Source organism: Mesoplodon bidens, assembly GCF_964165515.1.
Source record: "Mesoplodon bidens genome assembly, chromosome: 1".
NCBI classification, from domain to species: Eukaryota; Metazoa; Chordata; class Mammalia; order Artiodactyla; family Ziphiidae; genus Mesoplodon; species Mesoplodon bidens.
The window spans coordinates 115197498-115215722 of NC_138176.1; the positions used below are offsets into that span (position 1 = coordinate 115197498).

At 34.8% G+C, this 18225-nt stretch overlaps 1 protein-coding gene across 2 annotated transcripts in view; it reads left to right on the plus strand.

Annotated features, from left to right (window-relative positions):
- The window catches only part of RYR2 (ryanodine receptor 2), a 725859-nt gene that overhangs the window by 356192 nt on the left and 351442 nt on the right, over positions 1-18225 (plus strand). For both annotated transcript variants that reach the window (XM_081249359.1, XM_081249358.1), the window contains exons 14-16: positions 1288-1409; positions 10811-10994; positions 13403-13538. In XM_081249359.1, coding sequence (XP_081105485.1) covers positions 1288-1409; positions 10811-10994; positions 13403-13538 — 442 coding nt within the window. The remainder of the gene's footprint in view (positions 1-1287; positions 1410-10810; positions 10995-13402; positions 13539-18225) is intronic.

Consider the following 18225-nt stretch of genomic DNA (forward strand, 5'->3'; position numbering starts at 1 on the left):
TTTGTTCTTAAATTAAAAAAAAATTTTTTTGGCCATTAAGTTCCATATAGCATTGTCTTATTATCATTTTAGAATTTTAATGTCTTTTGTACCTTATATTCTTTTCTCTGTGCTTTTTTCTTTCTTTCCATTTTATCCTTAGCCTGGTTTGTGAGAGGTTTAACTATTTTATTTATCTTCTCAAAAAATAAACATTTTGTGTTTATTCATCCTTTTCTCGTATTTTATTTGATTTCTAGTTCATTAAATTCTCTTTTTATCTTCATTAATTCCCCATTTCTATTCAATTTGTTTTTCTTTTTTAGAGTCTTGAAGTGAGTAATACGTTCCTTCACTTTAGTCATTTTTTTCTTTGTCAGTGAAGGCATTTAAAGCTACAAAATCGACTTTGAATACAGATGTATCTGTCTCATTGATTTTGGTATTAGGAGTTCCTCTTTACATTGCTTTCTAGGTAGTTTATGATTTTAGTTCTAGTTGCTAATTTTAGTTCAGTATACCTGATTAAATGTTCTAGAAACATCTTGCTGTTAGTGTTGAGTGGAGGAAGTTAGGCACAAATGGTTCCATTTACATATAGTACACAAGTGACCTTTGCTATTGAAAGTCATGAAGATGGGGAACATTGTGGTGGATGGGGCAGGAAGGGAGCTCCAGGGCAGGTTTTAAGGTGCCATATTGTTCTCTTTCTTGATCTGGGTGTTAGTTACGTGGTTTGTTCACTTTGTGAAATTGATTCAGCTGTTCACTTAATATTTTGCACTTATCTCTTCATGTTGTTCTTTCATAGAGTGTTCAAAAACATAAAGCTAACAAAAGAACTAATAAAAACACATTTTTTTTAAAGAACTGAGATGCCTTAGAAGCATTGCTCAGTACTTATTAATGAACCCAGCTATGTTCAGAACTACCAAATAACTGGTATCCATGTAATGTTTTCCTTTGCTTCTTTGTTCAGAGTTTGCTTAGACTGTGGATGAATCATTGAACATAGATATGTGAAAACATTCTAGTGATTGTTTTTCAAATCAATATATTTATTGATTGGTTCTTTAAAACAACAACTGATTCATCTTTAAAACAATAGCTGAATAAATATATTGAATGACTAATTTGTACAGGGACCTGTGCATATTATTTTACCTGAACCTGACAGCTTACAGTTCCCTTCACCTGTCTTTTGACTCTGTTTACTGTCATGGCTTACCTTTTTGAGTTGCCTACTTCTTAACACCCATTTGAAAAAGAGATATTGGGAGTAATGGTGTTATTTCTGCTTTCGTGCAGGCTATTATGCATCATGAGGGTCACATGGATGATGGTCTAAATTTATCCAGATCTCAGCATGAAGAATCACGGACAGCACGTGTCATCCGGAGCACAGTCTTCCTTTTCAATAGATTTATTAGGTACATTGTCCTTTGTTGTGGTGGTTGTTTAATATTTTATTTTAATTTTCTTATCAGATTTACAAGTAAACAATTCTAAAATATACTATGGTGGTAAATCTCATACAATTTGGCAGTTCTGCAGAACCCGTTAGAAAATGCTAGTTAGATGATTTTATGTCTTTCTTTGAAATGAATTTTTTAAAAAAGACTGTGGTTTTAAAAATTATATATGTAACTTATAATTGATAGCTGTATGTCAGAATTATTCTATAACATATCCCTGTGCTAGCCCTTTCACACTGGAGGTAGTACAGCCTACATACTTTGTGAGTAAATGATTCTTGCAATAAGTAACCTTTCCCACCCTAATAATGGAAACAATTGCATATCTACAAAACTAAATCAAACTTGTGTCCAATGTGTTCTCTGAGAACATTATACCAATATATACTCTGGTTGGTGATGGATATTACATATCTCTTTAAGCTTACCAATTTGATGGGAAAAAGTGATATATATGTGTATATGTATTTATTTATAGTAGGTACATATTTACTTATAATTATTTTAAAAATTTGCATTTATGTGAGAATTGTGAAAAATGGGTGTTGACCAATTTTCTTCATTTATTTTTTTCTTTGTGATTTACCCTATTATTTGATAATATTTCTATTAGGCTGTTATGAGCTTTTGTTATGTTAGAGATACTAATTTCCTATAATCATATAAATTGCAAATATTTTCCCAACTTACTGGTTTGGAAAGATTTTAAAGTGTTTTTTCATCATAGTTCACTCTATAAATCAGCATATGAAAGACCTTTGCCACCCAAGATTATATAAATATTCACTTAATTATTCTCTGCTTCTTTTATAAACCATCCCACTGTGTATATGTGCATTTGTGTGCATACTTTTATGAAGTCAAAGAATATGCACAGCATTCAGCTTCATCATATCCTTAGTATTTATCTCACCTCTCTGCCTCATCTAAACCTTAACCCTTTTTAGATGGAGTAAAGGCTTAAAGATGGGGTAAGCATCAGGTTCTTATCATTTTTTATGGTACTTATTTCTTGTAATAAATAAATTTTTGACTTTGAAATTATAACTTATTTTAGGATCAGTTCAACTTAGATTTTTTTCCATCTTGTTCTTTCCATGGTTCTTTTTGACTACAGCCTAATCAGTTCTATAAGGCTTGAGGAAAATAATCATAAATCTTTAAAATAGTCTGTTTTCTATGTAATTATATACATCAGTACTGACTTCTTCAACTACAAAAAGACAAATTTTTATTACATTGTGACTTGTGTGGTATTTTCAGAGGCACTATGGAGATTCCATTTGGCAAGCAAGAGCTAAATTAATACTAGAGAAAAAACTGATTATTTGTTTTAAAACATATTTTGTCAGAAAGATACTATATCCGTGTTTAGACTTAACATAGTGATGGTATGTCTTAAATGGCATTTTGTATGTTGATCGAGATACTGTAATTCATCATGGATGTGATTTGCTTTTGCACATTTGTTCTTTGCCCAAGACCAATCATATTTTTTTTAAAAAAGTAGTGTCTGTGATTTGGAAGCTTAATTTTAGAATCTAACGCTTGTTTAATTGATTAGATAGAGAACCAAACATGGGAAATTTGGATTCTGTGGCAAAAGTACTTACTGAATTATATATTTGGTGCTTCATATTGAAATTGTTTTTGTTTGGGTTATTTGAATGAAATTCATTTATTATACTTATCTTGATAAAACAGGTTAGTTATATAACCTATATTTAACTATAGTTAGCTCTCTGTATCCAAGGATTTTGCATCTGTGTATTCAACCAACCATGGATCAAAAATATTAGGAAAGAAATTCCAGAATGTTTCAAAAAGCAAAACTTGAATCTGAAGCATGATAACAACTATTTACATAGCATTTACATTGTATTTACAACTATTTACATAGTATTTACATTGTATTATGTAGGTTAGCTAGAGATGATATAAAGTATACAGGAGAGTATGTGTAGGTTATATGTAAATACTACACCATTTTATATAAGGGACTTGAACGTCCACAGATTTTGATATCTGAGAGAGGTCCTGGAACCAGTAGATACTGAGGGAGGGATGATCATTTAAAAAGATTATCTGATTCCCATTCTGATCTTTAATCTTTTTTTCTGTTTGCCTTGGGTTTAAATTTACTCTTCTTTTTTTGGTTTCAGAGGATGCAGGCTGACATCATTGATTTGAGACCTTTCTTATGTCATTTAGTGCTAAAATATCTGTCCTTAGTGGCATCTCTCACTCTTTGTTGTGTTGTGTTTCAGTTTCCCTTTTTTTTTTTTCTGCCGTACGCGGGCCTCTCACTGTTGTTGCCTCTCCCGTTGCGGAGCAGAGGCTCCGGACACGCAGGCCCAGCAGCCATGGCTCACGGGCCCAGCTGCTCCACGGCATGTGGGATCTTCCCGGACCGGGGCACGAACCCACGTCCCCTGCATCGGCAGGCGGACTCTCAACCACTGCGCCACCAGGGAAGCCCCAGTTTCCCTTTTAATTGCTTCTTTGACCAATAGGTTGTTTAGTTTCCAAATATTTGGGGTTTTCCAAAGATCTTTCTGTTACTGATTTCTAATTTAATATCACTGTGGTCAGAGAATATACTTTGTAAAACTGAATGCTTTTAAATTTATTGAGACATGTTTTATGGCCCAGGAAGATCCAAAAAGCAAAACCTGAATTTGCTGCATGCTGGGAACTGTTTATATAAATAGCATTTACATTGTATTTACCACTATTTACATAGTATTTACATTGTATTGTGTCCTATAAGTAATCTAGAGATGGTTTAAGGTGCACAGGAGGATGTTATGTAGGTTGCATGGAGAGACAGGCATGGCTACTCCGAGGCAGCCTGAACAAATTACAGCCCTTACTCTGTCGCTGAACCAAGAACCGTGTTATAACTCAGTCTAAGCACCGGTCCCTTTTCTGTTACCTTCATAGCCAAGGTCATACTAATCAACTCAATTACAAGTCCTCTCAGACATTTTCATAATTTCTGTTAGTTGCTCTACCAGAATATGTTCTATCTTGGTAAATGTTCTGTGTGCACTGGAAAATAAATGTTCCATGTGCCCATTCACCTTTAATTGGGTGGAGTGCTAAAGAATGTCAGTTTGATCTAATTGGGTGATAGTGTTGTTTAGATATTCTGCTTCCTTACTGATGTTCAGTCTGTATGTTCTATTCATTATTGAGAGAAGGGTGTTGAAATCTGACTATAATTGGATTTTTCTGTTTCTCCTTGGCAGTTCTGTCATTTTTTTCTTCATGTATTTTGAAGCTCTGTTATTAGGTTCATCAAAAAATTTAGGATATAATAAACTGACCCCTTTATTATGAAATCACCTTTTTAAAATCCCTAGTGATATTTGCTATAACATCAACTTTGTATGAAGTTAATATAGCACTTCTGCTCTCTTGTTTTCTTTGGTGTTAGCATTGTATATTTAAAAAAAATCTTTTACTTTTGACTTACTATTGTCTTTAGAGTCAAAGTACATTTCTTTTAGGCAGTATGTACTTGGGTTTTGATTTTTTATCCAATTTGGCAATCACCGCCTTTTAATTGTGAAGTTTAGTCCATTTATATTCATATGATAATTGATATATAAGTTTGCCTGCCATCTTATTATTTGTTTAGTATTTGTCCCTTCTGGTCTTTGTACCTTTTCCTTCTTTTTCTACCTTCTTTTGGATTGAGAATTTTCTGCAATTCCATCTTATCTCCTTTTTTTGTTGGCTTATTAGTTATAATTCCTTTTTTGGTTATTTTAGTGGTTGCTTAAGATGTTTAGCATACAGCTTTAACTTATCACAGCCTACTTTCAGGTCATTTTACCTTTGTGAGTAATATAAGAACATTTCAATAGTATACTTCTCTCCCAGTCTTTGTGATTTTTTTTTTTTTTTTTTTTTGCAGTACGCAGGCCTCTCACCGCTGTGGCCTCTCCCGTTGCGGAGCACAGGCTCCGGACGCACAGGCCCAGCGGCCATGGCTCACAGGCCCAGCCGCCCTGCGGCATGTGGGATCCTCCCGGACCAGGGTACGAACCCACGTCCCCTGCATCGGCAGGCGGACTCCCAACCACTGCGACACCAGGGAAGCCCCTTTGTGATGTTTTTGTCATACGTTTTGCTTTTATAGATGTTATAAACCCCACACTACATTTTAATCATTTTTATTTAAGTTCAATTAGATTTCAAAGAGATTTAAATAATAACAAATGCACCTAATATTTTGTGCATATATTTACCATTTCAGGTGTTTTAATCTTTATTATTTTTTTGAGGATTTGCATTTCCTATGGGTAGTTTATCTTTATTCCCAAAGTGCTTCTTTTAACATTTCTTATGGTGCAGGTCTCCTGGAGATGGAAACTTTGGCTACTGTATGTCTGAAAATGTCCTATTTTACCTTCATTTTAAGTGATTTTTTTTCTGGGTATAACATTCTAGGCTGACTTTTTTTTTTTCTTTTGGTTCATCGATTTTTCTTCTTATTGATGATTATATTTTATTCTTCTTTACCTATCTGGTCATTTTTGTTTAGTTGTCAGACATTGTAAATTTGTTGGGTACTGGATATTTTTGTCTTCCTGTCAATATTTTTGAGTTTTTCTGGGAAGCAGTTAAGTTACTTGGTTAAGTTTGATTCTTCTGGAATTTGCTTTTAGGATTTTTGGGGTGGGTGCAGATCCATGTTAAATCTAGGGCTAATTATTCCCCACTCTTGAGGCAAGACCATCTGTATACTCAACCTGATGTCCCATGAATTATGAGGGTTCCCAATCTGACTGATGGGAAAAGGCACCATTTCATATCCTGTGTGAGTATCGGTTACTGTTTTCTCTAATTATTTCAGTAGGCTTTGTTCCCTGCCCTGGGTAGTTTTCTCACATGTATGTGTTCATCAACCCTCTGCTGAATATTTGAGGGGGACCCTCTGTATTTCTCTAGAGTCCACTCCTATGTAGCGGTCTCCTCTTTGGTACTGTGTTCTGCAAACTCTAGTAACCTTGGTCTCCCAGACTCTCAGCAATGTCTCCTCAACTCAGGGAGTCTTCTTTGCCTCACCTGGGTTCCCATACCTGTATCATAGCCTAGAAATTCTCCTAAAGCAAAGTGGAGCCATTGTAGGACTCACCTTGGTTGTTACCATATCTATCCTTTATTTCTTGATGTCCAGTGTCTTGAAATGTGTTCTTCTCCAAATATTTTGTCTTGTGTTTTTTTTGGAGGGGGAGGAGGGTTGTTTCACTTTATCTTGGCTGAAAGCAACTCAGATGTAGTTGACACATGAAATTTGTATTTTGAGATGTGATTCCATGTTTCCCCTGGCAAATGTAGTCTAATCTTTGCTAGTTCTATATTGGTATTTTTTTTCTCCTTCAGATTTCTAATCACAAGCCCATCATCAAACTACCATCTTTTCCTGGTTATCCAGCATCTCCTTTTAAAAGTGTGTCTCTTTCCTATGATCATGTAACAGATGCTATGGATGAAGATAATGAGTCTGTTTCTCTTTTTTACACTTAGCTGACCTTAATTATGTATTAGTTTTTCAAAAATTAAATTTTAATTTAGCTTTATTTTTTTCTCTTCTTTTCTTTCTAGAATACTCACCTGCTGGTTATATTATTTAATTCATCATTTTTATATATATTTCTATATATATGGATTTTACTTATGTGCTTGTTAATATTACTGAATTATTTGAATTCCTGAATTTATGTAGCTTTAATAGAGCTTAATGTAATTTAATATAGCTTCTTTAATATAGCTTAGAAACTTTGAAAAGTTTTACATAATTACAGAACATTGTAAAGGGTATGTTATTTTAAGTAACATAGTTTGATCCTTCTATCACATTCATAAAAGCACTAAAAGTATTTAAAACCTCAATATCTTTATAATATTTTACAATATCCATATATTTTTCAAAGTAAAATTTTTTAGGTATTCATTTTATTAATGTAGATTTATATACTGTTAAGAGACTCATTTAAAAAATGTAAATTCAGACCTTTCTTTTTTACTTCTTAGAGTGGAAGTTGAGATCTATTTTGTTTTTGTTCATTTGTATTTTTCTTATGCAGTTTATTTTCTGTGACCCTTCTGGTCTCTCTCCCCAAGGTTAGGGTAGTAGTGGTGGTGGTGTGGTGTGTGTGAGGGTGTGTGTGTGTTTGCATTTGTTTTCATGTATAGGGGAAAGGGTTCTATTTTTCTGCACTGTTAAAAAAAAAAAAAGGTATAGCTTTTTTTCCTCCAGGTATATTAATAAATGTATTCTTTTTAAACATTTTTTTTTAATTTTTGAATTTATTTTTATACAGCAGGTTCTTATTAGTTATCCATTTTATACATATTAGTGAATAAATGTATTCTTGAAGTAAATGAGATAAGGGAGGAGTGTATGTTTGTAATGTGATTTAATCTTCAAATTATAAAATGTAGAGCTGGAATTCATGGCTTTAATTTTTGTTGTGACATAGTGTGCTTCTACCACCTTTGATTTCCCCTAATTATTTTTTTCATTTTTTTGTCCTTGATAAATTAAGATGAAAAATGTCTCTTTATTGGAGAGTCCTAAAACTTAGAATCATTAACATTTTTAAAACTTTTTATTTTATATTGGAGTATAGCCAATTAACAATGTTGTAATAGTTGCAGATGCACAGCAAAGTGACCCAACCACACATATACATGTGTCCATTCTCCATCAATCTCCCCTCCCATCCAGGCTACCACATAACATTGAGAAGAGTTCCCTGTGCTGTACAGTAGGTCCTTGTTGGTTATCCATTTTAAATATAGCAGAGTGTACATGTCAGTCCCAAACTCCCTATCCCTTCCCCTCTGGTAACCATAAGTTCGTTCTCTAAGTCTGTGAATCTGTTTCTGTTTTGTAAATAGTTCATCTGTATCATTTCTTTTTTAGATTCCACATATAAGGGATATCATATGATATTTCTCTTTCTCTGTCTTATTTCACTCAGTATGACAATCTCTAGGTCTATCCATTTTGCTGTAAATGGCATTATTTCATTCTTTTTCACGGCTGAGTAATATTCCATTGCATATATGTACCACATCTTCTTTATCCATTCCTCTGTCGATGGACATTTAGGTTGCTTCTATGTCTTGGCTATTGTAAACAGTGCTGCAGTGAACACTGGGGTGCATGTATCCTTTCAGACCGTGTTTTTCTCTAGATACATGCCCAGGAGTGGGATTGCAGGGTCACGTGGTAGCTCTACTTTTAGATTTTTAAGGAACCTCCATACTGTTCTCCATAGTGGCTGTACCAATTTACATTCCCACCAACAGTGTAGGAGGGTGCCTTTCTCTCCACACCCTCTCCAGCATTCATTGTGTGTGGTAGCCATTTTGGCTGGTATGAGGTGATATCTCATTGTGGTTTTGACTTGCATTTCTCTAATAATTAGCAATATTGAACATCTTTTCAGTATGCCTCTTGGCCATCTGTATGTCTTCTTTGGAGAAATATCTATTTAGGTCTTCTGCCCATTTTTTGATTGGGTTGTTTGTTTTGATGATATTAAGTCTCATGAGCTCTTGGTAAATTTTGGAGACTAATCCCTTGTTGGTCATATCATTTACAAATATTTTCTCCCAATCTGTGGGTTGTCTTTTCATTTTGTTTATGATTTCCTTAGCTGTGCAAAAGGTTTTGCGTTTAATTAGGTCCCATTTGTTTATTTTTTAAAATTTCCATTATTCTGGGAGACGGATTGAAAAAGATATAGCTGCAATATCATTAACAGTTTTAAGAGTCTTGGATAGCATTTGTCTGACAAGAGGCTTCTTCTGGAAAGCAATTGAATGGTTACATTTCTGATAGCAGATATATTCAACCTAATAACCTAAAAACTGATTTGCTATTATTTCTCTTTAGGTTTGAAAATGTAGATATTATATTTGAATTACTTATGAATTTTATTTACTTTTGCATGATAGGATTTGAATTTGACTTTGTTATATTTATCATTCAACTAGAATTAATGGGTTAAATGTTTAGAACCAGCAATATTACATTGCATATGAGTATTCATTTTAGAAAGGGAGAAATAATTTTCTTCTGACAAGTCATTTCTGTTGCTTTTTGGGCATAGAAGGCCTTGTAGAGATGGCAAGACAAGGTAATAGATGAATTTCATTGATGTACTTGATTTGGAATTACAGGTAGAAACTTTAAGATAGTCATGCAGTTTTACCATTTGAACTGTTTATAAAGCTGAAGTATAATATTCCAAAATTATTAGTAATATTTATGTAAATGATATATTTTAAATAATAGCATCATAAAGTTCAAAGATAAGCTGATTTTTCATTTATAAGGTTTTTATTGTTTTTTAAAATAAAAATTGTAATACAGTCAGATAACTAGAAAGAAATATTTCCTTGGAATAAAATATTGACATATAATTTTGCCAATGCAGCGGGCAGAAAAGGAAGTATAATATTTTATGCATCAAATTTTGTCATGACCAATATGAATGTTACTATATCAACTATAGTATAGGCATTTTCCCATTCTTTTATGGTATCTGTTGGGTATTTTTTTACTGAGCTTTTTATTTTGTAATAATTCTGATTTACAAACATTATGCTTTAAAGTGTTTCTTTCCAGATACATACAAAGCTATGAGTTTTAAAATTCAGAGTCTCAGAAGACCAACAAATTAACACATTTACATGCCAGCCGTATGCTTTTCTTCAAAGGCTAGAAAATGCAACTTGATGCTGTTTCTTAATCTACTTCTTAAATACATCTCTTTCAGACAATGGAAAAGCATGTTAATATATTGTTTTTTGATTAATAAGTGAATTTTCTAAATTATTATCATTGGGCTATATCTTTAAATGGGCAGGAATTAGGCAGGATGGCAGTGAGTGTCAGTGATAGCATAGCAGTTAACGGTGTTTACGCCAAAAACAAAACAAAACAGAACAAGTAAATGTCAGAATTATGAGCCTGGGAAATTGCATCTCAAACGGTGAAGTATATAGTGTTTTAAAATGAAAATCAGTTGGTTTCTAAATATTTAGACCATTGGTTTTGTAGGCATTGGTTCTCCAGATCCTTTAGATTTTCTTCTAGATGAGTTTCTCTTGATACTGGTGTTTAGCATTATATATACTTGACGGCATATAACATTTCTCATTTGAATATGTTCATTATTTTTTTTGAGGAAAATTAGGGCCTTTCTTATATGTTCCTTTTACAGGCATATAGGGAGAGAGAGTAAAGCTTTCAATCATCTATAGACTAAAAAAGAATAAAACAAAATTGTGAATCACTGATGTGGAGAAACATTTGTTATTTATTTTAGGGGCCTTGATGCTCTCAGCAAAAAAGCAAAGGCTTCCACTGTAGACTTACCTATAGAGTCTGTAAGTCTAAGTCTGCAGGACCTGATTGGCTACTTCCACCCACCAGATGAGCACTTAGAGCATGAAGATAAGCAGAATAGATTACGAGCTCTAAAAAATCGGCAGAATCTCTTCCAAGAAGAGGTGAGTTTCTACCAATGATCGTTTCTTTTCTGTCGTTGTCTTGGGGAAACAGCTTCTTGGTGGGGAAGATTCTCTATCTATTTGACATCTGCATTTTGAGATATACATGAGCAGATGTACTACTATACAAAGGGAACGAGGGAACCAGGCCTTGGGGGAATCCTGCAACAGTTTTTATTTCTTTCTCAGTAAGTATTAATTTTAAAAGATGACACTCTTCGCTTCTCTGGCAAAAGACGTTTTATTTTACTCTCTGCTCAGCTTCCACTCTGATCATTGTTGCACAGTAGTTTGCTTTATGCTTGTTATATAAAAACAGATTCTCAAAAGCGTCTAAATGGATACAGGCTTTGGAAAGTACAAGGGTTTTTGAAGTGTTCAGCAGGTTCCTTGGGGCTCCTTGGAAGTGCTTCAGGATCCACTGGAGCTTTGGGTTGGGGATGGAAGTTGCCTGGGAGAGGGCCACCTGGGAGGCAGGCTGCAGACTCCCTGCTTGGACAGAGCACCCCCATTTTTTCTTTTTGCATATGTTAAGATTCTGTGTATGATTTTATTTTCCGGAAGTTCCCCTGCTAAAAAGAGCTCAAGTGCATATTTTATAGGCAGGACCAAGTGATACATCTAATGGTCCTGATGCTAGTGTCCAAACTAGTACCATGTATTCAAGAATTTCAGTGGGAGGATGTCAGAGTTGAGCTGGCAAATCAGGCCAGATCAGCAAGTGTTCCCATTCTTCTCAGTGCTCCCTGTATATGGATTAATGCATTTTTCTGAGTGAAAGTATCTTTGTAAAAAGTATTTAAGAAAAAACATTAGTGGACATGGTTGAGTTCCCATAGTTCCTAAATCTATGTTCTTCTAGTTTTAAAACTGTTTCCTAATTTTCCATCAAAAGCCGTTGAACTGTACATTAACTTTTGAGGATTTTTTTCACTGCGTACAAAAGAAATGACCTATCTAGAGCTCATAATGGCATGAAAGCACAGGAAATGTCAACATAAACCTATAATAGCAACATGGAATAGTTTATTGAGATCATTTCTTTTTGTACATACCAAACTGTTAGGTATACTACACTTATTTAATATCTAGAAAAAGAAAATGAAATATTGGGTTGTGAAAATTTAAAATATTGACTTGGATTAGTGTTTTTCTCAATTTCTCATATAAGACAATCTGAATGGGAACCTAGAAATGTTCTTAGGGTCATAATGCCTCTTACATTCTTTGTGTGAAGTAAGTTAATTTGTCAACTCTTTATAGCTCTTCCTTTCATGGGCTTTGCCTCCCTCATTTTGACAACCTTGATCTAGAAAGCATATTTTGAAAAGTAAAAGCATAATTAAAAGCATAATTTGAAAAGTAGACAGCTTCTTACAAAGTTCTGTAATGAATTTTTGATTTGCTTTAAAGATGTGTTTTCATGAGCTTTTCTTTATTAAGTTACTATATCTTCAGTTTATTGTTAAAAAGGAATGATTGATGATGATGATGATGATGATGATGATGATGATGATGATGATGATGATGATGGTGGTGGTGGTGGTGGTGGTGGTGGTGGTGGTGTCCTCCCTAAAAGTAAGGATCTGCTCTTATGCTTTTGCAGGGTAGGGGAAAAAATCATTTTCCTCTACTCAGGTTCACTGGTTGGGGCCCTGCAGTTTAGACCGACAAAAGACAGATGTACAAGAGAACAACAAATAGATTATTAACGTGTGCACCATGTGTATACACGGGAGTACTCAGTGATGGGTAACTCCAAGGAGTGGTTAGAACTCAGGTTTACATAGCATCTTAACACAAAGAATAATAAATTTGTAGGGAAGTGATAAGACGAAAGGAATTTTGAGCTTGGAGGGGCAACAAATTGTAGGAAGGAAATATATGGGAGAAACTAGTGGACAGTAAGGGCTAGTTTGATGTGTAGATCAAACGTCATCTCAAGCATCCTCCTGCCCTTCCTGGTGGAACAGAGAAGGGTAGGGAATTTTTCGTGTCTGCTTTTCCTCAATTGCCTTCAGCCCCAAATAATCCTTATGCCAAAGTGGCATATTTGGGGGTGGCACACTCTGAACCCTTGCACTTATGGTAGAATACTGTTATGATGGATTCTTCATTCTACTATTAAGCCTTGCAAATGTAAGTATGAAGTACATATTTTTATATTGTTCTGCTTCTATTTGAGAATAGCACTCAGGATTTAAAAACCACTCGAATCATTTCAAGAACATTTTATTTCACATGCAAGTGTGTTTCTTCCTGTCCTTTGAGTAAATGAGCTCAGTGTTCTTTATGATTAACAGACTTACTTTGCGCCAGGCTTTTTTAAAAAAAACAACTTAGCATTTTTTTTTTTTTCCCTGTGAGCAGAATCGCAGTTTCTGATGGGGATTTCTCTACCCTTCCAGGGAATGATCAACCTTGTGCTCGAGTGTATAGACAGGCTGCACGTGTACAGCAGCGCTGCACACTTTGCGGATGTCGCTGGGAGAGAAGCAGGGGAATCTTGGAAATCGATTCTGAATTCTCTGTATGAGTTGCTAGGTAAGAAGTATGATTGGGCTTTCAAGGCACCCAACTTATGTCTATTTAACATGATCGTGTAACAGTTACAGCAGCTTTATAACATGCTTTTTAATTGAGGCTTTCAAGTTTTACTTTAGTTGCACTAAAGTCAATGATGTTTAGTATTTAAATCCATCTCTGAGCGTGACAGGTGGCCAGAGCAGTAGTTTTGCCTTTGGTTAAAGGGGGCGAGTCATCTAGGATGGAGATCTGTATCTGCAACTTCTAGGTAACTTGGCATATGCTCAGCAAAAATTGCAGTGGTATGATGCATTCCTGTTCACGCTTTGCAGACATTCATAAGGTTGTTGGATGGCTTCAATGTGATGATGTACGTCAGAGGCTTAACATTAGCATATTATTGTTCTTATCATATATGCCCACTTCTTTTGGATACTTTCGTTGTCATCTTCTCCCTCATTAACATAGTCATGCTTTCTTCTTCCACTTCTGTTTTTGTTCTTGTTGTTTCTGTCATTTAAATATGTCTTAGGAAAGGAACTTTAGTTGGAACTGTTGGATATAGCAAGGAAAGTTCTGGATTAGCTGATAGAAGGCCGTAGCATCATGATTATTGCAGATACACCCTCCTCTTGGTTTCCTCCTCAAGAAATGGAGGAACAAAGTTTCTTTTGTAGTTGCCTCCAGGCTGAAATGCTACATTCTATTACTTCACCCATTCTTTGAACCCAGCATCACACACCTCATACGTTGGTAGCATCCATCTCTGGTGCGTAGACGGTGCTCAGCAGATGTTTGAGATGTAAACACCTGAGACCGTGTTGCTAGCTGGCTATTGTGAGATTTCTGGTTAATCTCTGTGCTTCCACTTCCTTTCTCCACCAATCTTTTAGACTCTGGGAAGCCCTCACACACTTCCTCATGCACTTTCATTGACTCTCTGACACTTGGTGTATCACTTCTTGTTCTAGTCTTCCGAGTACTCAAGCCCCATGGCTGCTCTGTCCCTTCCTTTTCACCTGTGACTTCAGCCAATTTATCTCTAGTCATTCGGCATTATGTCCTGCCCGTCCTTACCTCCAATCCACTACTATCCCTCCAGACTGTCTAGAATTATTTTATATCAGAGACTTGATATACAGGAAATATATATTTCTATTTAAAATATATATTCTATATTAAGTATGTATGTATGTATGTATACAGCATATATTTCTTAAGTATATGCATTTATTTCCTTAATTCTTTACATCCCATTTGATTAAAGAAGGATTTAAGGGAGCTATTACTTAAAATTGACATAATTAGGACCCCCTAGAACTCACATCATAATGGAAGATAGCATAATAACCATATATGTCACTAAGAGAGCACACAGTGATTTCAGACAGTGCATGCTTTGTGGCTTTTAAATTAATTTTTTCATGCAATGGGAGACATAAATTCTGAATGTACTTTCCACATGTACACACACACACACACACACACACTCTCTTAACTTTAACTTCTATAGTTTCACACTGCTATTCCTCAGAGGGTTTTTGTTAATCCCCTACTCCCGTGTATGTGTGTGTGCGTGCAAGTATGTATGTGTGTGTGTATATATGTATTATATATATGAGACAAAACACTTGAGAGATATATATACATACATATATATATCTCTTCAGAAAAGCTTCCTTTTCTCTTTTATCTGTTTTCTCAAATATCTTTCCTCTTAATTGCTTGTATAGTCTCCTGAAGGGGCATCCTTTGTAACAGAGACTGCTGGGAGTCCAGTGGACCTGGGTTTTGATAGAAGCTTCATCCATTCATCAAAGATTAATTGAGTGTCTACTAGGGGATATGCCACAATCTGGGCAATGAGGTGCAGTTGTTAGCAGGATGTAGTCCCTGCTCTCATGAAGCTTATGGTTGAGTAAGAGAGACAGGTGGTGTAAATAGCACAGCCAGCCACAGTGCTGTACAGTTATTGCCTCAACCATCTCAGTACACGTTACTGTTAAATCATGTTAGTAAGTGATTAGTAAAAGACTGATAAATTTGACTACATGAAAATTAAAACTTTTAGGATAAATAATATCATTACAAAATAAAAAACAGATGGGAATTTTGTAAAATATTCAATCTATATGAAAGACAAAGGCCTAGTGTCTGTAATATACAGAGTTTTCATAAATGTATAAGAAAAGGGAATATCGCCTAATAGAAAAACAGACAACAGATGGCAACGGGTAGTTCACAGAACAATGAATAAAATAATAAAAGATTCTCAACATGGCAAATAAAGAAATGGAAATTAAACTAATAAGTAGAGATCATATTTCACTTATTAGATTGGCACAGGCAAAAAAATGGTAATATCCATCATTGGTGAAAATGTTGCAAAACATCTTCTTGGTGGGAGTATAAATTGATGAAATTTAAAGAAACCAGACAAACCTCAGTCAACAATATACATAAAACTTTAAATGTATATATCCTTTTACTCTCAGAATTTCTACTTTAAGAAGTGTATTCTAGAGATATATTTGTGCAACTGTGGAAAGGATGTCCACTGAAAAATTGTTTATAAGTAGCATAAAATTGAAAACAATTTTTCTATCAACAGGGGGTTGGTTACATAAGTAATAGTATACCTATAGAGTGTAAAACTGTGTTATTGAAAATTGAGATAAGTATACCATTTGGAAAACTGTATGAAACAGGCTTGGTTTCTGGTCTTTTTAGTATGGCAATGTAGGATATGGGGTTAAAGGGAAAAAAGCACAAGATGCTTACTGTATGCATAGTTAGATTCCAGCTGCATAAAATTAAAAGTATGTAGAGACATATACATTCTTGTATATATATTGGACATTTCTGAAAGGATGCACAGAAAGCTGTTAGGTGGCTGCTTCTTGGAGAGAACTTTTATTTTTCTGTGTGTTCTAATGAACATTTATTCTTAACCTATTTACATGTATTACTTTTATAATTAAAAAATAGGTAACAGAAATGTGTAATGCTAGATAATTGATAATGAAAGGAAAAGTTAATATATTCATTCCAGTTGAGTTTAAAAATAGAATATGTCAGTGCATATAAAGAGAATCTTTTTCAATATATATATGGTAGTTTTAATAATGGTTGTTTTGGGTGAATAGAATTATGAGAGATTTTGTGGCTTAAATGTTCCTTTGAGCACTCTTGATAATCTGTTTTTATTGTAGTGAGCACTGATTTCATGATCAGGAAAAAAATAGTGAATAAAATCTTATGTTGACTGAAGAACCATCTGACACCAGTAGTTTTTATTGAAGTCGGTGTAATCATAAGCTAGGTAGACATGTGTATGTAAGTGTATATTTCACCTTGGCTGGAGAAGTCTCAGAACGGCAGCAGTACTTGGAGTTCAGTGTGATATTTATATCTCATTGTCCCTCTTCACCCAGCTATCAGAAAGTTTGCTGCAAGTATCATTAACTTCAAATTTATTAAGCCTCCTCCCCATTCTTGCAAAAAGGTAGACAGTAGGTTCTTTCATGAGGTTATGTGTGAAATAAACCTTCTTCTTTTACTTCAGCAGGTTTATTTAGCATGGAGAGAAAAGGGAGAAGGTGGGAATGATAATCTGTAACAGTTTAAAAATTTGACGTGGATATATTTAATATGTGTTTAAGTGGAGAATGACAAAAGCAGATTTATGAGCCTGCCATCTGGAAGACCTAAGGATCTTATAGACACCGATATTCATAGTTTGAAACGCATCGCTGTGGCATGCTTTCATACATCTTTTCTGACATCCACACAATTAATCTACAGGAGGCTTGCAAGCCAGGATGATTTTCTAAAGATGTCCTGAGAAATGCTCTTTGGCAAATTCTCCCTGTGATTACTCATGTTATGAAAATTCAAAGTATGAAACAAACAGGATCGACAGCTACTCTTTTAGGATGGGAGAAGTTACCAGTTTCTGAGTCCTTAATAAAATTGGCACGAGACAGATTAACCGGAGAAAAAGAAATAGATTTTAACTCATGCCCATGGAGGTCATAGAAATGAGACCTAAGAAGTGGCCAAAGCAGGCAGCTTTTATACTTTTTAGACAAAGAAACAATAAATTTGTGAGGAATTGACAGGACAAAGACACCTGGGTTTTGAGTGCCCAATTAATGAATCTAAACAGAGTTTGGGCTATGGGTTGTCAGTTATAGAAGTAACAGGGTTTGTTTACAAAGGTTTCTTGACCCAGGCTCCCTGTTTCTGGTGGTAAGCTTGTCCTTATACCTCCAGATGCAGGAAATGTGAATGAATCTTTCATGTGAGAGATTTATTTCCTGCTTTCAGGGAGACAGAAAGGAGGGTCAGAGTGTCCCTCTTGCTTTGGCCATTTCTTAAGTAACTTTAATTCAAAATACTCAATATGCCATAGAGGCACGTTTTGGGGCAGCCTACTCTGGGAACCCACAGACTACACTCTTAAATTCTTCAACAACATTCTGAGGGTTTCTTTTGTTTTGTTTGTTTTTGTTTTTTATGGTTTTCAAGATTTAGGAGTATTCACTTGTTAATCTGAATATTATAAATATCTTTCTGGATTCTAGTTCTGTTGCCTCCTCATTTGTCTGTGCTGTTTAAGGCCTATTCACTTAGTATCTCTAGGCTTTGAAAGTAAACTCCAAGAGGAAACATAGTTTTATTTCCTGTGTGTCTCCAGCACCTA